Genomic DNA, 22,829 nt, shown 5'->3' with positions numbered 1-22,829 from the left:
GTGATGCTGGGGGTGGAGGTGGGGACCACGTTGAGAACCACACCCAAGAGCGGTATTTCTCACACTTGAATGGTCACGGATCCCCGGGGACCCTGTTAGCTGCAGATTGCAATTCTGTGGCCTGGGTGAGGGCCTGCACGTCGAACCAGCTTCCCGTCCACACGGCGGCTCTGTGGTCCCAGATCTTCTCTGGAGATGGCCTGGTTTTATTAGATTCCGAACGGTGACACCGCCACTCCCTCGTTGCTGGCTGAAGCCGTCTTTCCTGAGGAAAGTCTGTCTACATCTTGCTGCTCTCAGATACCAGAGAAAAACAAGGCCCCGGAGTCGATTCTCTGGCCGACGTGCAGGAGGGGAAACTGAAGTCCTCAGTGGAGCGCCCAGGACCGTCACCAGCTCATCTTGTAAATCAGCTCGGGACGCGGCCCCAGCCCCAGGCCCGGGGAGCCTGCCTGCCAGCCCCTCTGTCCCATCTCCGAGCTGCCCAGAGCCGGGCAGTGCTGGGCAGTCGCCTCCCACGTCTCACTTGCCCGTCTCTAAACGCAGAGGATGAGGACCTTTGTTCCCCACCCTGTTCTTTGTTTGCTTCTTCCTCTTCCTCTCCTCCCTCACCCGCGAGGACGCACTGAGAACGCGGAGGTGAGGCCGCATCAGACCGAGGAGGCCCAGGGCTGGGGCCGTGGCCCTGATGAAGGTGGCGCTGCTGGCTTCCGGCTCCTGGCCCGCAGGAGGGGACACTGGGAGGGCAGCCCGTGACTGTGCCGCGGACAGGGGTCCAGGTGGGTTTCCCAAATATAGGAAACAGTACCCCATCTTTCCCAGTGGCTGCTGCTGACCTGATCTTTCCAGGGTACCTCCGGATGCACACGGAGGAGGACAGGCTGATGAGGGCGGCGTGGGGCTGGCAGACCCTAGTTTCTCTTTGAGAGACTCAAGGAGGGAGCAGAGGTCGAGCCCTTCTGTGCCCCCCTCCTCCCTCCCCTCTGTCCCCACGCGGGAGTTTCACGCCCTGGGAACACAGCTTTCAGCTTTCAGACTTGGTGCTAAGAGCAGCGCTAATCCACCTCTGGGATTCAGAGCCATGGGCTCAAAGGTGGCTTAAGAGGTTATCTCATCTCCCGCTGGCTTTAAGCGGGTGGCGGTCACAGTCATTCCAGCCAGGTGGCGTGCAGGCCCTCTGCCCTGTCCCACCTCATGGTTTGATGACTTGTCCTGGAGGATCATCTTGTCAGGGGGAGGCCAGATGGGGGCAGCTGGACCAGCACAGACTTGTGGCTGCATCCCCTACGGCACACCTCTCATGCCGGGGAGGGCCCGGAGGGCTGAGCGTCCAGCACGCGCACTCTGTACATGACATGTGTCCCAAGGGTGCCCCTGGGGAGGGCACGGCGAGGTGGACGTCAGCGCATGTCCAAACACACACACACACACACACACACACACACACACACACACCCCACCCTGATGCATGCAGAGGGGCAGACGATGTGCTCATCAACACGTGGGCACATGTACACACACGTGTATACACACACATGTGCACATGCACACACACACCACTTTGATGCATGCAGAGGGGCCGAGGATGTGCACATTCACACACGCACGCACGCACGGACGCACACACACACCACCCTGATTCCCATAGGGGAATGGGCCCAAACTATCCAGTCCCTGAGGGACCCCCAGTGTCCCGTTCCTGACAGAGGACATGGGGGACTCAGCACAGACGGCTGTGAGCAGGGAACACACAGGCCAAAGGGGCTGCAGGAGCAGGAGATGGCAGAGGGTGGGCTGGACAGGCTGCTGGGCTCAGCCTGTGTGGGGCACGGGTGAGAGGTGCCCTCTCCTGGTAGCCTGCCTGGAGGCGGTGTTTGCCGCGTGCGGGCTTTTTAACAGGGAGGCCGGCATGCTTTTAGCCTCTTGTGAGGTTTTTGGGACGGCAGCCGGCTGTCATTACAAGCATCAAGGATGGGCCAGGGAGGTCCAAGAAGCCGTTCCGATAAGATCTTTCAGTTCCCCTTTAAATGACCTGCAGACCCCAATCTCGCTGTCCTGTATGTTTCTGGGCTCAGGTTTCCATCCTACGTTGTGGGAATGTCAGGGTGGGAGTGGGTTAGCTTCTATCTGGGGCTCTGTGACCTTGGGTTCAGTCATAACCTCTGAGCCCCAAGTTCCCCTCTATCAATAGGAAAACATCCAGACCGTACATAGGTCCAGAGCCTTCCCAGTGAGATTCTTTGAAACTCAGTATGACAAGACCAACACCACGGCACCCAGCCCCTTCTGCACCCTGAGCCTGTGAGAGGCTCCCCAGGGCCCTCAGGATAAACCTCCCCCATCACCCAGCCATCCAGGGCTTTGCACGTGTAGTCCCCTCATCCTGGCATGCTTCCCCCTTCTGCTTCTGTCAAACTCCTTCAAGGCTTAATTATATATCACTTCCTCCAGGAAGCCTTCCCTGATTGCCCATGATGGTTCAGGTCTCCTATGTGCTCCCCAAACCCCAGGGCTCACACTGTGTGCGTGGCTCCTGTGTTCTCTGTGTCTCCTCCCCTAGAGTGAGAGCCCCTAGCGGAGGGGACCACGTGCTGCTGGCTGGTGTGGCCTGGCACTGGGCAGGGCGCCTGGCACACAGCAGCTCCCGTTACAAAGCTGACAAAGAGTGCTCACCCTCCCCCTCCTCTGCCCACCCTGCCCCTGAGACGGAGGCTCCCGGATTCTGTGTGTGAAGAGGACGGTCGGAAAAGGGGCTGAGCCACTGTGTCCTTTTTAGATAGAAGCTTCCTGGCCAGAATACGCTGACAATTAGCTTCCAAAGTGACCTCAGCGTGGACAGGCTCCAAAGCGCACCCACGGAAGGGGCCGCGAGGGTGGAGCTGGGTCCTGGCCTGGGGCCCCAGAGGGACGTGAATAGGTGGGGCCGTGTTCTCAGCCCCGAGCACACACGGGGATCACCTGGAGGGATTTAGAAAACACCCGTGCGCAGGTCTCGCCCCAGACCAACAGCCAGGATGTGTGCGGATGGAGCCTGAGCAGGGGTAGTTTTTAAACCTGATTCTACTGCGTGTCCAGGGTTGACACACCCGCCTAGAGAATCTTCGAGTTTTTCCCGGACTACAAGCCTACGATTTGGGGCACCTTGCGGGTCTGGAAATCCAGTGTACGGAGTCACACAAGACGGGAGGGTGGGGGGGCCCTGCCAGCTCTTGCTGAAAGCGACAGGTGCACAGCCTGGCAGGTGCGGGACCTCTGTCCTTCAGTGTCCCCACCAGCCCCCAACCGCTGTCCCAAGCTACAGCCAGGAGCGCTCTGCGCTCTTCAGGGACGCTGCCGGCTGGCTCCAGTTCTTTGAAAGTTCTCCAGTCGGGCTCCCTGTAAATTCCCCTTCCCGTTTCTGTCTGTCCTCCGGCCCCTGCCCGCCCCCCTCAGGACTGTCTGGGGGGTTAAGGACCGTGAGGGTGCGGCCCTGTCCCCCAGCTCCTGATCTCTCCCACTGCTGACTTCAGGCCCCCAGGGCTCCTTCTCACGTGTCTCCTCCCGGCTGCACGCTGGACCCACCAGGGAGCTTTGCAAGCACACAGCTGCCCAGCTGCCAGCCCCAGATGGCGTTATTTAATTGCTCTGGGGGTGCAGCCTAGGCCCGGGGCGTTTTAAAGCTTGCCAGGTGACCTCAACGTGCAGCCCTCAGAGGCTCCAGGAGGCCCGTCCCCCCTCGCACCCTGGCCATCCAGCCTGCCAGCATCTCTGCAGGCAGACCAGTGCCTGGTCCACGCGCCCTGGAGGCGCACGCGACGTCTGGCTGGAATCAGCTTTGCTACGTTCGTCGTTTGTCGTTGCTTCCTGCTTGGTCTTCAGAGTATTCATGAGACATCTACCTAACGTCCCAAGAAGCGGCAGCACCTCCGTCTCACTGAGGCGGGAGCCTTCCCAGAAAGTTGGAAAATCGCGGGGGGGCCAAGTGCTTCCTGAGGGCTCTCACGCCAGGCCTCATCTCCCGACTCCTCCATCGCATCAGCTCTGGCTTCACGTTGAATAACTGGGTTCCTGTGCAAGACTTCCAGGATGAGAGATCGCTGCTGCTTAAAAAAGGCTTGCAGACATCAGACTCCTCCATTTTCCAGGTAAAGAAACTGAGGCTCAGGAGGGAGGGTGGCTCCCCAGATCACACAGAAGGGGGGCTCCGTCTACCACGGGGGCCTCTGACTCCAGGCAAGACTTCCCCTGTTCCTGAGGACAGGGGGGCATGACATCTTGGCCTTGTATCTCCAGGGCCTGGGGGTCTCCGAAGCGCCAGGCTGGGCGGGTGTGGGGAAGGTGCTAGGTGCCTGGTGGAGGATGGCAGCCCGGGGGGGGGGGGGGGGGGGGCTGGCCTGGTTTGAGCCCCTCCTCGAGGCTGGGTGGTAGCTCCAGAGCCAGCCGGCAGGGGGCGCTGGAGCCCCGAGGCTCGGCCGCCGCAGCAGAACGGACGGAGAAAATGGGCTGGGGAGGTGGCCCGGTGACACTCTCTCCGGCGCATAAGCACTGTCCCACAGGGCGCTGTGGAGGATGAGCCGCCCTTGGTGGGGGTCAACGGGGGGCTGCGGGCACCTGCCCTCGACCTGGTGACCCGGCCTCCTCAGCGTTACTCCTACAGCTGGACGTGTCCCACCCTGACCTCAGGCTCAGCGGTCAGCCCGCTCCCTGCCCTTGGCCTCACTGCTTCATCTTCAGCTTCACGCTTTTGAGAACAGAGGTCAGGAGGAAAAGGACGGAGAGTGCGGCCCAGGTCCGGTCAGCGTCCGCAGAGCAGGCCCCCAACACCTGAAGTCGGCAACAGGTGTCCGGGAAGCTCGGCAGAGTAGGAGCCGCAGTGCAGAGCATCCCTCCCCCGGCTCCGGCTTGCGGCCCCCCGGGGGTCAGCGCACCGAGCGGAAGGCCTGCCTGGGCGGTGCGAAAGGGCCGTGTGAGTGCCCCCCACCTGCCGCCCCCGGCTCGCTGCGCCTGCACCTGAGTGTGGGTGAGGGGGGCAGGAGACAACTCGGCTCTTTTGAGAGACGCTGTGCTCACGTAGAAACAATGAAACGGTGGTGGGTACCATTTTCTGAGTGTCTGCTGTCTGCCCAGCGATGAGCTGAGTGATGTATGTGCTCGATGCCCATCCCCTCTAGTCACCCATCAGCTCCTTTTTACAAACGAGGAACTGCGGCTGCACCCGCAACTAGACTCCTGGGTGGTGGCCGGGGGAGGGGTGTGGAGTGGTGAAACGGAGCAAAAGGCATCGCGCATCCTCAGAGCACAGAGCCGGGTGTACATACCTCCAGGGCACGCACACGTGCATCACACACACGCGCACACGCACACACAGAGGAATGAGCGCGTGTCCATGCATGAGAATATACACGTATGCACAGCCCGCCTAAACACATATGTGCATCCGGCCCCGACCACGTACACCCAGGTTCATGCAGACACACCGATGGACCCACTCGGACCCCAGCAGGCTGTGCACACACACCCCCGCGTGCACACACAGAGTGCATGCACATACCTGAGCCCACACTCCCACTCCTCCCAGGTCTCTGTGCCTGACAAGTTCAAGGTGGCCCCAAGGCCCGGGTATTTTCCTTCATGTTTTCTCGGCTGCAGAGGGAAGAGGAGGGGATGGGGGAGGAGGGGGCAGGCGGGGCAAGGGTGGGCAGAGGGCCAGGATCTGCGACCTCAGCTAGCGAGAGAGGGCTTCAGAGTTCCAGACACTGCCCCCCGCACCCGAATCCCTGCTCCAGCTCACCTGCAGGCAGGCCACCCCGATGCCCACCGCCCCCATGAGCAGCAGGTGGTCGGCCAGGAACTGCTCCAGCTTGGTGATACAGCCTCCCTGGAAGGTAGTAAGGCAGGTCACACACCCAGAGGTGTGTGAGGATGGGGAGGGAGGGCTGGCTGGGGGGCTACGCCCACCCAGCTCAGGGAGGCCAGACACTTAAAGGGCCGGGTCCAGCCTTTCAAGTGCCCGTGGGCTTCTCAGGTGGCCCAGGGGCGTGCCACGATGTCCCCGAACCTCCCAGGAGCGGCTGCCACCCCCAGGCTTCGTGGGGACCTTGGAAGGCCCACCGCCGTGTCGTGGCCGGTGAGTATGATCTCCACCCGGCCCATCTCGAGCCTTTCCGGGCCGCCCGCCTGCCCCGGCAGGACGGGCACTTACCTCCACCTTGTAGATGTTGGAGGGGTGTGCCCGCTGGCCGCAGCGCGCCACCACGGTCTTGCAGCAGCTGTCGGGCACCCGGCGGCCCTCGGCCTCTGGAGACAGAATGTACGTGCTGTGCTGCCAGTCGGCTGAGCTGTTGCTTCCGCAGCATCTGAACTGGAGCGAGAGACGGGGCTGCAGGTGAGGACCCGCCCGGGGGAGGGGCGGGGCCCTCCAGCCCCTCGCCTACGGGGCCGCAGGACAGTCTTCAATCTTAATCCAATCCCTCCTTGCTTCCGAGATTTCTTCCCTTCCCCTCTTTGGAGCGGGAGGCTGGCTCTGCGGGGCCCTCCTCTTCGGGCGGGTGGAGAGCCGGTGGCAGGAACACCGATCACCACCTTTTTTGTTCATCCACGTCCTTTAAGGAGATTGCGCTGGGTGTCCCTGGGGCAGGGAGGGTCTGGGAGAAGATGTGGGGAGATGGATGCCAGTGGGTCCCCCAGGGAGTGGGGCCGTGTACCACTGCATGCAGGCCCAGGGCAGCACCAAACCACCAGGGGGTGCTTTCCTGGTCATCCAGGGAGGTAGGACAACCCCCCACCGGCACAGGGTCGCAGCCTTCCCAGAGGCTCAGATGCCCCCCATCCAGGCCTCGAAGCCTCAGATCCCCTAGACCTGCAGGACACAGAGGTGTCCCAGAGGCCACACACAGCCAGCTCAGTGCCGGGCAGAGGGGCTGAACAAGACCAGGGTCTTCCACACGGCTCTGGGGCGTGGGGAGCACCAGCCCGGGCCTCAGGGGAGCCGGACAGCTGGACACGGTTTATTTCCTGCACCCCGAGTTAGGGGACTGAGACTCAAGTCCCTGTAGGAGCCACAGAACACGGCTGTTGTGAGGCTCTCTGGTGTGTGGGGTGGAGGTACATTTAGTCCAGTTAAGAAGCATTTATTAGGCACCTGCTGTGTGCCAAGAGTGAAGCTAGGCCCTGGGCCTGAACTTGAGTAAGAAGCTCCTGGCTTTCCCAAGCTTGTCACTGACTATCACTTAGTAGGAGGGACAGAGGTGCTCACGTGGGCAAAGGGCCAAGGAGGCCCCGTAGGGCAGCAGAGGAGCCCGAGGACAGGCGGCAGGGAACAGCACAGACAGCAGGGAACAGCATGGCGTGTGCTGGGAATCCCGCGGGACTGTCCTCGTATGCCACCTGCACAGGTCGCTTAGCCCCCCTGGCTTCAGTTTTGCCCCCGGTAACATGGGGATGGCCAGGTACCTCCACGAGGGCTGCTGTGAGGCCTGAAAGCGGCGGGTCACGTAAAGCACTTGGCCACGAGCCCAGTACAGAGGAGGCAGTTAGCGAGGGGCCCCCTGTGGTCACCATACGTGCGTGAACACAGGCCTGTGGTGCGGCCCGGAGCCCAGACGCTGCCTCTCAGGGTTCAGTGTCCTTAGGCCCAAGATGCGGGCCGGGCCCCATGTCCCTCGGGTCCCTGTGAGGGTGTTCTAGGTGTTCCTGGCATGTGTGGGAACCCGAGTCCATGTGCTCTGGTGCCCGCGGGGCGGCACTGCAGAGCTGGCCCCCTCTGCTTAGACTGTGCCCTCCTGTCCTCTCCCCCCGGCAAGCCCAGCTGGCCTCCCCGGCCCCGCTCTCCATGTCAGGGTCCCCCAGCCTCACCTGCGCCGCGGTGGCCTGTGGGGTGTCGGGCTTCCTGAGAGAGGCCCCAGGGCAGCGACCCAGCACACTTCCTATGTGGGAGGCCTGCCAAGTGCAGACGGAGCTGGACGGGGCTGCCCAGCCGGGTGTGTGTGCACCTTGGGGACAGGGCTGCCCTTCGCCACTACATTGGAGGACAAGAGAGCCCCTGGGAGCTGGGCCAGTCTCGGGGAAATGGGGCAGGTGCCTCGCCCTACTGAACTAAGACACAGCCGGAGCTCAGGGTCCCCCAGTCTCTTCCCCCTCTACTTGCCTGGGGTCCCGGCAAAAAGGCCACGGCCCCAGGCCCAGGGTGGGACTGCAGACGCAGGATGGCACAGGGCCCACAGGGTGAGGGTGGCATGGATGGCAGGGAGCAGGGGCACCAGGGCAGGCGGGGAGCATTGTCTCAAATTCTCCAACACGAAACCCCCAAGATTGCAAGCTGCAGCATCCAACAGAGTTTTCTGGAACGTGGAAATGCCCTGTACCTGTGCGGTCCACCTTGGTGGCCACTAGACACGCGTGGCCACCGGGCAGTGAGATGTGGTGAGTGTGAGCGAGGGCCTGAGGTTTACGTTTAGGTGTAAGGAGCCACGTGTGGCCAGTGGCTGCCATATCGGTCTGAGGTCCACTTGCCCCGCCCAACCTCTGGCAGGACTGTGGGCCTCACTGCGGGGATCTGCTGGGCCTCTTCTTGGAAAGGAGAGACCGCTCTTCTGTGCCCCTAGTTCTGCCCGATGGCTTGCAACTGGGTAATTCTTACAGCGGCTTTGCTCAGACGCCTCTGCCTGTCACAGTTCACCCTTCTGGGGCCTCAGCCGAATCCTGGTACCGCCAGCTTCCTGCCCACCAGGCACCCAGAGGGGAGGGCAGAGGAGGAGGAAAGAAGGAACCAGGATTCAGGAAGTAATTTCGTGGTGGGAGGGACTTCTACCTATGGGCGTAGTTAATGCTCCCACGCCCTGTGAGGCTCAGAGAAGCTGAGTGACTCGCCCAGGGTCACACAGACGGGAAGGGACAGAGTCAGGATGGGAACCCATGTCTGCGTGGCCTTTGGGCCCGCAGGGCAGGTGCTTACGTCCTGCTGTAGACGGTCTACGGAGGCTGTGATCTCCGCAGCGCCGGGCTGCCTGTAGTTCTGGGCCAGGGTCCGGGTCAAGTGCTGCCTCAGCTCCTCGCTCAGCTAAGGAGGGTGGAGAGGAAAGGTACGTCAGCAGAACCACCCACGGACCCGCCCCCACTACTCTAGAGCTCCTTGAACTTGAATGTTGCTATGGCCGAGGCCTCCCACACAGTGAACTGGGACCCCGGGCGGGAGGCGGGGTCCCTAGAGATGGTGTTGCGAAGGCTGGGGGCCTGCGTTAGGTGGAGTGTGATGGGCTGAGCTGGGAGACAGGTGGGGCCCCAGAGCTCAAGGCTGGTGGGGGCACGGGGGAGGCTAGGCACTGGGTGCCTTTAAATACAGTCGTCCCTCGGTACCTGGGGGGTGGTTCCAGGACTAGCACTGATCTTCTGCAGAAGCTCAAGTCCCCTGTGTATGATAAGATGGCGCAGTATTTGCATATAACCTACGCGCATCCTTCCGTATACTTTAAGTCACCTCTAGATTACTGATAACACCTAATGCAATGTAAACGCTGGCTGCGTAAATAGTAAATAGTTGTAAATACAGCGTAAAGGTTACGTAAATAGTTGTGCACGGTGCTTTCACTGCCGTGGGCCAGGGCTCAATGCCTGGTCGGGCGGGGAACTAAGATCCCGCAAGCCACGCAGCACAGCCCCCCTCCCACCACCCCCGCCCCCCCCCCCAAAAAAAAAGTTGTGCACAGCAGATTCAAGTTTTTCCTTTTAGAACTTTCTGGAATTTTTTTCCAAATATGTTTGATCTATGATTGGTTGAATCTGTGCACCCGGAACCCCTGAATATGGAGGGCTGTATCTGTTGATTTTCATTTTGAGGTGATATTAAAAATATTTACAATCGTTATCTTGAGGACATCCATCAGTCGTATGGGCGCTGGCGTGAAAGGACAGTGCAGTCATCTGTCTCTACCAGCCGAATATCACCCTTGAGTCACTGAGCACCCAGTGGGAGGGTACCTGACAGTGGCATCCTTGGCCAAGGCAGGCGGGTGAGGCCCAGGACCACCTGCATGTCGCTGCTTCCCCAGCCCCATGCACCCCTCCCCGTGCTGTCCCTCCTTGGAGAGCCGACGGGGAAAGTACGAGGAGGACGCTTCACTCACCCTCTGGTAGTACACGTGGGCCAGGACCCCCGCCACCAGCTCAACAAGGAAGATCGCCAGCAACAGGCAGAAATACTAGGAGCGAGGAGAGAAGGTGGTCACGGCCGGGTCAAGCCTGGGCAGGCAGCCGGCCCTTCAGGACCTCTGACAAATGCTTCCCCAAAGCTGAGGGGGGCTCCCATCACTCACAGCTTCTTCCTACTCTTCCCAGCAGCCCTGGACGGGGGTCTGGACACCCGCCTCTCCCGGCTGCTGGCCTGGAGTTCCCCCCTCCACCCTTCATGCACCGGTCTGCTGTCAGTTCATTAATCCGTCCACCCACCCAATGTTTATTAAACACCTACTGTATGCCAGGTATCGTTGAGTAAGGCAATTATTGGCCTCAATTATTGGTGGAAGGGACAGATAAGTAAGTGACTACAACGTTGTGTTATAAATGCTATTATGGGGCAGGCCCTAGAAACTATAGGAGGCCCCAGGTTGGGGAGGGCAGTCAGAGAGGGCTTCCTGGAGGAGGTGGCACCTGAGTGGCATGTCTGAGGATGAGATGCCAGGTGAAGGAAGTGGGAAGCACATGCCAGGTGGAGGGGAGAGCATGGGAAGCCTGGAGGGTGCAGAGAGCTCCGGGGGTGGGGGGGCTGCAGTTCAGGGAGTGGGGAGAGCCGGTGAGGCTTAGCGTGTTGATGCTGGCTGGGCAGCTACAGCCAAGCCTGGGGAACAGCAAAGCACAGATCCTGGGAAAGGCACAGCCTTCAAAGCCCTGCAGGGGCTCTAAATTCCCCTCACCACCGCTCCGCACATGTGTCACAGCCCTGCTGGCTGGCTTCCAGGCTGTGCACCCGGCTGTGACCGGCAGGAGGATGGGCCTGCATCCCTCTCCCACTCCCACCTGGTGTCACTGCTTGGTCCTGGGATGCTCTTACAGGAGCCAAGGGTCGGAGATGCATGCCAGGCCCACGTGGCTGGGAGGGGACAGGGAGAGGGAGCTGAGGGAGGATGGAGATGAGGGCGGGGGAGAGGAAGAAGGGGAGGAAGAGGAGGGAGGTACTGTTGGCTGCAAGCGGGCCCTCTGGGGCCGCTCAGCCCCTCCCCCTGAGCACTGGCTGGTGCCGCCTCCTTCCCCCCAGGGCCGCCCACCTGGCTGGCCACGCCAGGGCCTGGCTGGCCACGCCAGGGCCGCAGCCCCTGGTCACTGGATCACTGGGTTCCAGGGAAGGCTGAGGCTGGGGGCGAGCTCTGAAACTTCAGGGCCTGTCAGGTAGGGAAAGGAAGGAGGGCAGGAGCGGATACAGATGGAAGGAGACAGTGGCAGGGCGGGGATTGTGGGGCCAGTTCCCAGGGATGCCTGTCCATGGGTCTGCAGGCTTGGCCTGGACACCTCCCAGCCCACGGGGGAGCCGGCACAGAGAAGGAACTTTCCACCCAAGAGCCAGGCTTCCTCTCAAGTTAAGTGAATCCCGTGCCCCCGCCCCCATCTTACTGGGCCCCATCCCTCCCAGCATCAGAGCTGCTAGTGGTGGGGAAGCGGGGATGTGGGGAAGCGTTCCCAGTCTCTGCAGGAGTGGCGACCGCTGGCCCTAATCATCTGTCGGGCCTGAGGCAAGAGCACAGTGGAGGTCCCTGGTCCCCTTCCCTCCAAGCCCAGGCTCAGCGCTGCACCAGGAGAGCCTGCGTGCCCGAGCTCTGTCCGTCCCCATCCAGGGGCACATGCCCGGCCTGCAGCTCCTCTGACACGGCGGCCCCTCCACTTCCCCTGCCCGCCCGGCACCGAAGCCGCTCTCCTCCCTACGCGCAGTGACCGCCAGTTGCTCCCCTGGCTTCCTGGGTGCGCGCCGCACGCCCATGCCGGCCGCGCCGGGGTAGGGCAGCGGGGGCCGAGGCTCCTCTCCATCACCCCTCCAGCTGCGGGTCACGTGGGAGGGTGGTCCTGGAGACGTGGCAGTGTCACGCTGCTCTGGGGACGACGTTGCTGCCACAGGTGCTGTCGAAGCCAGGCTGGGGAAGAGGGTGGATGGGAACGGAGGGCGACCCAGCCACATCCTGACATGATGGCAGGCTAAATGAATACCTGCCAGCCCCTCAAAACTGTTCTGACGCATCAGCAGGCATCAAACAGACTACCCGACCTGCCGGAGTCGTCAGGAGGAGAAGGGCGGTCCCGAGAGGCTGTGACGCTCCCTCCCACCCAGGAGCTCCGGCCGGCCGTAAAGATGCCTCTGTGAGGGGGGTCAGGGCCGGGCTGGGCTCTGCAGGACGGAGGGCGGGTGCCAGGGACAGGACGGCTGGGTGGTCGGTGGGCACGGGCACTGGTTCCAGGCAGTAGCTCCAGCGGCAGGAGGGCTGCAGGTGTGTGACTCACCTGCGCGGGGGAGGCCCTGACTCATAGCTCGGGGTGACAGTCCCCACTCCCTGGGATCCTGGCAGCCTGGCTTCTGGAGCTGGCCGGCTGGAGCCTGGGCACCGGGGCCGGGCTGGAGGGCTCTGCCATGTGGCGCCCTGAGCTCTGACACGCCTCGCCTCTGCCCTCCGCCTTGCCCTCCACCAAGCCTCCCCTGATGCCCCGGGTCCAGCCAAATCATCTCGCCCCACGGTGCAGGGGGCTGTCTGAATGCAGGCCCAGCCCCCCAGCCTCCGCGCCTCTGCCCTGTGCCCCTGCCTGGAGTTCCTCACGCAGCTCCGCCACGGCCTCCACGAGCCCGCCCTCGGGTCCCAGCCACATGCCTGCAGCGCTTCACCCGCCTCGTGTCCCGACAAGAACTCCAGCTCTTCTCCTCCCCTGGGCTAGACCCCGGGCCCACCCTGCCTGCCTTCCGCCCCTCATCCCAGCCCCGGGCGTGGGCGTGGCCTCCGCGGGGTGAGGGACGTAACTCCACCCACTGCTCCCAGGAGCCTGCTTCTGGTGCTACTGCGCCGTCTCTCCAGGATGACCGTGAGCTTCTGGGGAACAGGCACCCTGTCTCAGCCTCCTCCGGCTCTTCCGCAGGGCCTGGTGCCCAGCTGGGTCTAGATGCTCGGACAGCAGCCCTGGATTAAGATCTGCAAGTGCGCTTCTTACTAAGCGTGCCTGTGAGACGGGGGACTGGCCGGAGCTCGCAGCCCACGCCTGGGGGCAGCAGCTTAATCCTCTGCTGACCCGTGGGTGGCGCGGAATTGTTACTTCCATTTAATTTATACCAGTGGTTCTCCGCCTGGCACGATTTTGCCCCCAGGGCACGTCTGGCAACGTCTGGAGCCATTTTTTGTTGTCATAAGTCGGGGAAGGAGTGCTACCGGCACCTAGTGGGTGCAGGCCGTGGGGACACGGCCAAGCCTCCCACCGTCACAGGGCAGGCCCCGTGGCAAAGACGATCCGGCCCAAATGTCAAGGCCAGTGCCAAGGCCGCCGAGAAACTCTGACTTACACATTTACCTTCAGGTTCTAAGGCGGACGCTGGGGCTTGATTTGTATATGTGCCCGTATGCACTATTGGAGACATGACAGAAAAGGTCTCAGGAAGGTTCTGCGGTTCCTGAGAAGCCTGAAACAACACGGACAGAAGCAGGGGAGGGGCTTTACCCCGTACCTGCCTTGGAGGGCAACTTTGGGGCAGGAAGTTGCTCCCCCCGACTCGAGGAAGGATCAGGGAGGCCCACGAGGCTTCAGCTGCGGGCATGCCAGCACCCGGGGTGCAGAGAGGAAGCTGCTAGCCTGGCTGTGCCTGGGGTCCCCGGGCGGGCCCCTGGGCGGAGGCAGGCTGTTGAGGTCTGTGGATAACGCTTGATTCTGGGAAGCCTGCAGAGGCTCTGGAGCTGCAGTCCAGCCCCTTTCAACTCGGTCTGGTGTGGGTTGGGAATGATTGAACAAAAGTCAATAGAAAGTTCTCAGATCCCCTGTGAGTAATGTGGAGAAGTCATGTTTCAGTATAAGTCTGGACGTACTGGACCCTGAGCCCACCATTCCCAAGAGACCACCAGAATTCCTGGCCTGTGGCTTAGCAGGTGATAACCCAACGCAGGGGGTGCTGCCTTCTCAGGCACAGAGGAAAGGCAGGTCTTCTACAGTGGGGGCAGTGGACAGCATCCCCTCCACCGAAATACTCCTGAAAGCCCCAGATCAGCCCTCCTGGGAGAACCAGTGCCTTATCCACCCGGGTGCTCCCTGCACGGCCCTTCTCATCACAGTGCTCTGCGGGCGCCAGCACCACACACGTGTGTGGCGAGGCCACAGCCTGGCCGAGGCCACGTGGCCGGCACGTGGTTGAGTCTGGAACTGGACCCAGGGATTCTGGCTGCAGGGCTGTGTGCTCACACGCTGGATCACCCTGATGGCTGACGGGCGGGCTGGCTGAGCTCACAGCGTGGCTGGGGGGCAGGTTAGGTGGATGCCGGGTGTCAGGTGGTGACAAGAGACAGAGGGGAAACCCAGGCGCAGGAGGGTCTCTCTCCGGCCCCCATGCAGCCTCCAGCCCTCAGCACCAACCAGGCAGCTTCCCTGGCCCCCAGCAAAGGGCCCTGTGCCTTCACGCCTGTGCTGGGCTCACCGCCGCAGCTCTAACGCCCACGTCTGTCCCCTTCGCTTTACTCAGCCCGGCCTGACCGTTTGAGAGTCTGGGGGCCGCACAGCTGGGCTACACCCCGAGAGGGCACACAGGGCTGCACCTTGGTCTCTGCGGGCCCCCCCGGTGTTCGCTGCTCCGAGCACGTCTGTGCTGTGCAGCCGACAGCCGTCAAGTGTGAGCTTGGTCAAGGCCTCCACAAAGCGCTCCTGGAGCCAAGAGGTCCTCCACGAGCTCCCCTGGCTTCCTGGGTGCGCGCCGCACGCCCAGGTCCTGACTGCGACCCTGCGGCCCTCACCCTTCCTTCTGACCCCTGTCTGACTCACGGGCCTCACGCCTGTCCTGCTCCCGGGAGTGTATTGGCTTTGATCCCCGTGTGCCCACCTGCTCTGCCCTGCCCCTGTGTACCGCGGGGTGAAAGGAGCCCACCCCACGCCTACACCCCCCTGACCCTCAAGCCCCCCTGAGCTTTGCGAGCAGCCGGCCTCACACTCGGCCCCATCCCCAGTCCTTCCAGAATCGACCACCGGAATCCTGGTCGGATAGAAACCAGCAGTGAGAATTCCAAAGAAACCTCTTGTAGCCTCTGCCCCCAGAGCCCTCCATAAGGACACGCCACTTCCAAACACACCAGACTGGACCCCAGACACAGAAGGGACCAGCCTGGTAAGCACAGAACGGGACCCAAACATTCACCTCCACCCCGGTACCACCTACCAAAGTTGTTTTTTTTTTCCCCTTTCATTCTCTAATGGAACAGTTTGAACTGGAAGCAAACTTGGATATTTTCTAAAGCTACAGATCCCAAACGAAGCTGAGACAGCACAGGACTCTCTGAACCAAACCGATACTTTCTTTAATAAGAGGCTGCGCAGGACGCATGCGGAAATATTCCTCATCGTGACATTACGGTGATTAATTAGAAGGTGAGTCTTCAGGTGGATTGACCCTGCACGGGGCCAAGCCGGGACATGGTTCCTGGGACCCACGAGACCAGACAGCCTGGCCCAGCTGGCGCCTTCCTTGACGTAACTTTTAAGAACTTTACACCACTGGACTTCCGGAATTTCTCCACGGGATTGATTCTACCACAAAGAAGGGAGCTTGGCCGAAGCTCTTCTCTGTCCGCTCTGCATTCTGCATGATTAGCGATGGAAACCAGGCTGTGTCCAGGCAGGCGGGGCTGGGGCGGGGGGACGCCGGCCTACTCTCAGGGAGGTAGTGAGACAGGAGAGTCAGGCTGCAGCCGAGACAGAGTCACGGGGAGAAGACCAGCCTGCCCGCCCTGGCTGTGTGAGCTGATCACAGCCGTGGGAGGGTCCGGGAGCTCAGAGCAGCCAGAGAGGCCGGACCGGAAAAGGCGGGGCCAGATGCTTAAACGGCAGTGAGGGGCCAGATGCTTAAACGGCAGTGACCTCAGGGCGCGTGATTTTCTGGTAATTAACCGCCGGCTGGAGGCTGTCAGGGCTCAGGGCGCAGCTGCCTGCCCGTTCGTGCAGAAAAGAGCCTTGGAGCCTTGAGCCATTCCAGTAACAAGATGTCACTGCTGGAAGGATGAAGGTGACCTCTATCCTCCTGGCCCAGCCCAGGGCTCCCGGCCCAGGCCGTCCAGCCACGGCGACTTCAGCTCTGGGCTGCTCTAAAGGATGCCAGGGTGTGCTCTGGCCCGTGTCTGATGCTGATACAGTATTGTGTGCTGGCCCAAGGGGCTGGGAGCGGAGAAGACGACCAGGGCTGGGGAGAGGAGAGCCGGTCCACAGAGGGAGGGGCAGTTGGAAGAGGGCAGAGGAGGGAGCAGATTGGCCGTGCGGAGGCAGGAGGCTTTCGAGGGACACATCTAGAGGATGCAGCTGAGGCCATCCAATGCCCGAGCCAAAATGTTGGGGGTCCCAAGGTCATACTGTGGGGGTCGCAGGAGGAGAACACATTTCCAGAACCACAAGCCAAAGCCAGGCATCCACTGGACTTCAGGCTAGGACTGCTAGGAGTTCGGCTGTGTGGGGGGAGAGAGCAGGGTCAGGAGGGATGGCAGCGCCTGGCTGGGGGGACAGGAGCGGGCTCCCCTGGACGTAAGGGGCCCAGGGACTTGGGGGATGCCACCGCCTGATGGATTTGGGCTCGGGAGGGGGGAGGTCACCCACTGCTGCCTCCTGCGAGTCCCCTGAAAGGGCCTGGGTGTTCCTTGGGGCTGACTGCTCACGGGCCCTGGAGAGATGTCATATAGCCTGCGGGCACCTGTGCTCACGCCGGCACAGATGAGATTGTGCAAAGGGCTGGGGTAGCACGAAGCAGGTGGCAGGTACCCCAGGGTGGGATGGGTGCCGGTGTCCCCAGCAGTGGTCGTTCTAGGACAGAGTTGGCTACTGGGGGAAAGGGAGGCTGAGTAGCGTTCCTGCCGAGCCTGGAGGTTAGGAAAAGTCTGGGGGCTCAGAGAGGCCGGGGGCTCTGATCAAGCCAAACGGGAATGTCACCCACCCACACGGTCCTCTGTCCTTTCATACAGGCGTCTCGTATTCCCCACCAGCCTCCAAGCCAAGACGGGGTTTTAGTCCCTCCGCGTCCTCTCCCCTGCCCACCCTGCCCGCCCTGCCTTGTGCCCAGAAGGGCAGGAAGTCTGGAATGTGCTGGAAATGCTTGTTGAGGCGGATGAATTAGGCAGGCCCATCACTGTAACTTGGAGCGTGAGCTGCGGAAGACTGGAGAGAAGGTGGCGGAAGGTAGCTGGCTGTAAAAACTGCCCTTGTAGAAGATTTGCTCCTACAAGCAGGCGGGGATCAGTTACATCTGCTGCAGCCCAGGAAAAGGTGGGTCTTGAGCCGTGAAGGGTGCTGGTCAGAGAAGAGAGTGATGTCACACGAGGCGCCCTGGCCTGGGAGTCTGGCCTCTGGGACAGGATGCTGTGTGACCCTGGGGGAGTCCCTCACCCTCTCTGGGCCGTCTGCATAAAATGTGGGGCTAAGATGGGAAGAATGTCTTGGTGCCACAGCTGCATCGGTCTGTGCAGTCAGGGCCAAGCCTCCTCTGTCCTGGCCTCCCGCCTCCCTGCAGGGACATCTAGAAGGACACCCGGATTCTCCCCCCATCCTTACTCACGGCTACTCCAATCTGCTTGGCTAGCGGGCCTGCCTCCCTCCCCTTGGGGCCAGTCTGTCCTCCGGATGCCACATTCTCTGCTCGCCACCACACGGTGGGTTGAGTGATACCCTTCTTAGGCATGTACGCATGTCTCCCCAGAGCTGGAGTTGCTAAGGCTTCTGGACACAGGTGTGAAGACACACACTCCCATCAGCTTCACTAGGAATAAAGATGACATTTGACTGCCATCTCTCTGTTTCCTGCTCTTATGCTCCATTGATTTTAAGCACCTCTAAAGCCTCCGTGTGAAGTACGGTGAGATGGAAGAGGGCACCCCGTGCCCCAAGGCCAGTGCCGGGGCCCGACATGAGGGCAGCATGTCCAGACAGCTGCCCAGCCGCCACTCCCGTCCTGCCCCAGTGGCGGAGGGGGCCTGCAGCCCAAGTCTGTGATGCACTGCCACCACTGCCGAGAGCCTGCACCCCTGGCTCATGCTGGCGGACAGGAGCTGAGGCCGGCTCTGCAGGGCCAAAGCAAAGCGGGGGAGGTGCCCACCTGCCCCCGCCAGCCACGTCCTTCCAGGAGTCTCGTCAGAGTAGAGCGGCGACACTCACTGCTCTCAACCACCTTGCCAGCTGCCTACACGGGGGCCGGGAGGGGAGCCTCTCCTCTCCGGGTCAGCCCTCCCCAGCTGCCAGCCCTCGCCAGGCCTTCCTTGCTGGGCACGTGCCTGTGGCATAGGGTTTGTTTTAACGTTAACGTAAAAAGGAGTGAAATGATACTGGGAAGGAAAAACGTCTGCATACACCCGGGGCCTCTAAACGTTTGTTGAAGGACTATCTGCTGTCCAGATCACCTGCTCTGAGGATCTCCTCGGTTGAAGGGCTCAGTGATCAGGGCGATGACTGTGCCCAGCTAGGTGACAGGGACCAGAGCACGTCCCCTCCCGGGGACGTGGTTAAACCCAGACTCTGCTGAGGAAAGGAAGCAGGAAGCCGAATGATGGAAAGGCAGAGGATACTCCCTCAATCAACTCCGGGGTTTGGGACGCAAATAGATGCCGTTTACCAACCATCCCTGCCCTCCTGCAACGCACCGTACAGACACAGGCACCCACACACACGCTGCCTCTCCGAGGTCAGTCTGCTCCGACACCTGCTCGGCCCCCACTGCGGGGTGGTCACCCACTCACACATAGCTGAGTTAGACTCATCTCCAACCCAGCCGAAGCACTTCCTTGGTGCACAGCCGACCCCTGCACCCCGCAGCGCCCTGCAGCCTGCCCTCCACTTCCCAGTGGACCAGGTGGCAGGCAGCTGGGTAACTTGTCCCCAGTTCTCACCTCCCTGCTTCCCTTTACATCTGGGATGCCAACGACGGGCCCCGAGTCACGAGAAGGTGCGTGCCCACTCCCTGCGTTGGAGGCGTCCAGGAAAAGGGGACCATGCCAGCTGGGACAGCGGAAGGGCCTGGACCGAGCCGGGGTGAGGGCCACATGACCTCAGGCAAGTCTGTTTCTCTGTGGCTGAGGAGAGGGTGGGGAGTTCACTCATCAGCCGCCTGGCAGCCCTTTCTGCACAGCCCCTGACCCAAGTAAGGCCAGCAAGAAGGAGGCTGAGGGGAAGGATCTGCGGGGCCTTGAGAGGAAGGGGCCACATCTACAAGGCAGCCACGTGCAGCCCAGGGCCCCTCCCGCCTAGGTGCGCCAGGCGCCTGCTGGGAGAGGGGCTGCGTGACCGCGGGGCTCTCGTGCAGCGTCTCCAGGATGGCTCTTGAGGTTATCTGTACCTGCTTCCCCAGGAGCCTGGCGAGGATCCTCCTGCCCACGCCAAGCGGATGAGGAGAGGTCCTCTCCTCCGACGGGGCGGAGCTGGGGCTCCCCAGGCCTTGGCTGCAGGACCCATTCCTTTGACGCACGTGGGCAGTGACTCAAAGGTCAGAGTAGGCTGTGACCAGCTGGCTGGGTGGCTGGTAGGGCCCCGGCAAAGTAACATGTGGGTGAGGAACCAGCCCGGGGAGGACATGGTCCAAGGCCTGGGCGAGGGGACCCAGGCACCCTCCACGCCGCCTGCATCCCCTGCCTCTACACAGTGTCCCGCAAGCTGTGAGGACCCTGGGAGTCACGGCCTAAGAATAACTCCATTTATTTAGGCTTCTTCTCAAAGGAGCTGGTGATGGTGATGCAAGTGATAATTATAGCCACACTTTATGATCTTTATATAATGTGGTGACTCGTTTCCTTAGAGCTAAAATACTGCCTCGTTCCCCTCCTCACTCCTCACCCCTGAATGGGGATGGGGATGGGGATACCACGGTGGCCGGGAGTGGCCGGGTGACGTCCCAGAGGTCCCGGAGCAGGCCAGGCAGGATGCACTACGAACTGCTTTTTCAGCCGCAGTCCTTCCTCCTTTGGTTATCCAAGTCTGGATGTATCTGATGCAAGTGTTGCAACTCGGGGGCCCCTCATTTTCAGAAACTGTTTCTACAACTCCCTCCTTTGAGTCCATCCCCTAAATAGAAAAGAACCCCTGACAAAGACCAGTCGAGCCTGAACCTTCTATCCTAACCTTCATTTGGCTGAAGATACAAAAGTGTTCAGAGCCCATATTCCAAACGCTACAAATATCCCTTTCTTTGGATCAGGGTGACATCTGTGCTGGTCATCGGCCTCGGGCTGAGATGGCCTGAATTATCTGGCTCTCTCATGCAGCCTGCTAAAAAAGAAGATCTGGTGTGAATAATTTAAACCCTGTTCCCTTTCCCCCTTGCAGATTTCTGGCTCCGCGCTGGTCATCATTTCAGCACCGGCGAAGATGTGCTATTCCTATCCCCGATGAACATTTGCTTCTTGAGAAAGTGAGTCTGAGGGACTGCAGATGTGCTGGGGGAGGGGCTTGGGCCAGGACGGACGCCAGCCCCGGGGGCCCAAGGGAGCTGGACCGCCCTCACCAGGCAGCTCTCAGGGAACTTTTGATGTCAAGCCCCTCCCTCGTCCTAATGCAAGGTGGACGCCCATCATTCAGATGCCTGGTCTTTCATCGTCCCTTTTCCTCTTTAGGGAGCGCTTTGTATAGAGCTACCCTCACTGCATTTGTCCATTTAGCTGATGAAAGATTTCAAAAGGAAGTTAGACACGAAGGGGGAAGAAAGAAGCGAGACCAGGAAGGAAGAAGCTCCAGGAACCACAGAACACTTTTAGACTGACTTAAGTATCCCTCGTGCCTCTAAACGGGAGCATGGGTTTTAAAATTCCTACTTTGCGTTAACCCAAGAGAAGTCTTCCAGCCGTCCTCCTGGCTTAAACATTCAAATGCTCAGTAATTCAGAGGCCCATGGGCCAGGATGTGGGTTTCTCAGGATCCGCCCCCTCACCTGTGCTCTGTCCTCGGACCTGGTCTGTCTTTGGTTCTTTCAGGGGTCGGGCGGGGAAAAGCAAAGGAAGAAGATGCGAGGCTTCGAGCTTTGCTGTCTGTCAGCCCTTATCCCCACGCTGCTGGCGGCGGGTGGCTGTGTGTGTGTGTCCACACACGCGCTTTCTCCTGACCTCACTTTCAAGTTAGCGCCTCTCTGATGTGTCTGGTTAGTGATGTCGGGGCAGAGAACTCATCAGTTCTGGGCGGGATAGAAGTGAACACGGGCAGGAGGGTCAAGTGGGGCTGGGAGGAAGGACGGCATCTCACACCTGCCTGTCCAGCAGCCCCTGCGCCCCCCAGCCCCGCCTCCAGGCCCAGGGAGACAAGCAGGCCCACCTGTTTGTCGACCCTCTGAAGTTCAGAAGCCTGGAGCAAGAGGTGTGCTCCCGGCCCACAGGCCAGACCGAGCCCCTGGGCTTCCTAGGTCTTCGCACGGTCTCTGCCCGGCCCCGGGCACAGGGGTGGTCCCCAGGCCAAGTGACGGTCAGGCTGCGACTGCGGAGGCTGGAGACGTGTTTTCATAATGGCTCGGCCTGGATGGCGGGACACGTCTCGTGGATGGATCGTGTAGGAAGGGGAGGCTGGGCGGGCAGACAGCGGCCAATTACAGACCCCTCGGCTCCCCTCTGGCCTCCGAGACGCCAAGGGGAAAAGAGCTTATGGTTTGACAGCCTCCAAAATGGCCACTGACGCTGAGTGCCCCCATTAACATCTGGGTGACCCCCACTCTCCCCGGGGTCCTGCAGCCCCTTGGATGGAGTGTTGGACTCGATGGCCCTTGGGTTCCCTTCTAGCCTGGATGAGTTCTGACCGTGCACAGTTATTTCTGCACTATAATGAGGGCAAGGGCTTCTAGGGTTCCACCCCACCCCGTCTCCTGCCCTGGGGCCTAGCTGGGCCCCGCGGGAGTCACTCTTGCACCCCCAGACTTCTGAGGGCAGCTGCTCTGCGCAGGTGTCCACAGACTCGGGAGACGGTGTCTCTGCACTCGCTGTCCCGCTCGGCTTCCCTCCAGCACGCTTGGGCTCCCCAGGTGACGCGGAGGTGATTCTAACAGAGCAGCAACACAAGGCAGCCCCGGCCCGCGCTGGCCCCATGTCTCCCAGGCCAGCTTTCTCACCTGGGGGTGAACGGCACCTTCTAGAGGCTGTGCTGAGCGGCGGGCGGGAGCAGGGGCCCGGGGACGGCCACCCGCCAGCAGTGTGACCCAGACCTGATGGCTTAACCTCTCTAACCCCCCCTTCCTCGCCTCCAAAACGTGGGGCTGGCATGAGGATCAAAGGAACTAACACGCCTGAGCGTTTAGAATGGCCTGGCACAGAGGTTACGACGCTTGTGACTCTGCAGGGCTGCTTTTAGAGGAAGGGGGCGCTCCGTGAACCAAGCCCATTGTGTTATAATCGCACCCTGGTGGAAAGCAGGGGGCTGTTTCCCAGGCTGCAGGGGACCACGGGCCACAGGACTCCTTTAGAACCAAGAGGGAGGGCTCTGGGTGGGAAGGAGGGCCGGCAGCTTGCCTCCCAGGCCAGAGGGCTCAGGCCGAGACCAGAGGCCAAGGCGAAGGCCCTGCTTCCCGCAGGACCAGGGCTGAGCAGGGCAAAGGGGGTCACGGATGATGCAGGGGACGGGCCCTCTCCGGGCCCAGGAGCCCCGGTCCCTGTAAGCTTCAGTCCCAGAGGGCTGGACCCCCCTGCCCCTCACCACCC

At 61.3% G+C, this 22,829-nt stretch overlaps 1 protein-coding gene across 3 annotated transcripts in view; it reads right to left on the bottom strand.

Annotated features, from left to right (window-relative positions):
- TSPAN11 (tetraspanin 11) overlaps positions 1–22,829 on the bottom strand; it is a 64,356-nt gene that overhangs the window by 1,318 nt on the left and 40,209 nt on the right. The window contains exons 4-8 of one of the 3 annotated variants that reach the window (XM_060165600.1): positions 10,101–10,175; positions 8,933–9,037; positions 6,182–6,340; positions 5,771–5,857; positions 5,531–5,622 (exon numbers count right to left, since the gene is read on the bottom strand). In XM_060165600.1, coding sequence (XP_060021583.1) covers positions 5,531–5,622; positions 5,771–5,857; positions 6,182–6,340; positions 8,933–9,037; positions 10,101–10,175 — 518 coding nt within the window. Of the gene's footprint in view, positions 1–999; positions 1,375–5,530; positions 5,623–5,770; positions 5,858–6,181; positions 6,341–8,932; positions 9,038–10,100; positions 10,176–22,829 lie in introns of those variants that run through there. The other 2 variants (XM_060165601.1, XM_060165602.1) reach the window with 2 other exon arrangements.

This window comes from Lagenorhynchus albirostris, chromosome 11 (assembly GCF_949774975.1).
Source record: "Lagenorhynchus albirostris chromosome 11, mLagAlb1.1, whole genome shotgun sequence".
In the NCBI taxonomy this organism is placed as follows: Eukaryota; Metazoa; Chordata; class Mammalia; order Artiodactyla; family Delphinidae; genus Lagenorhynchus; species Lagenorhynchus albirostris.
Note: the sequence above shows the minus strand (reverse complement) of the source record. Positions and strands in the feature narration are given on the sequence as shown.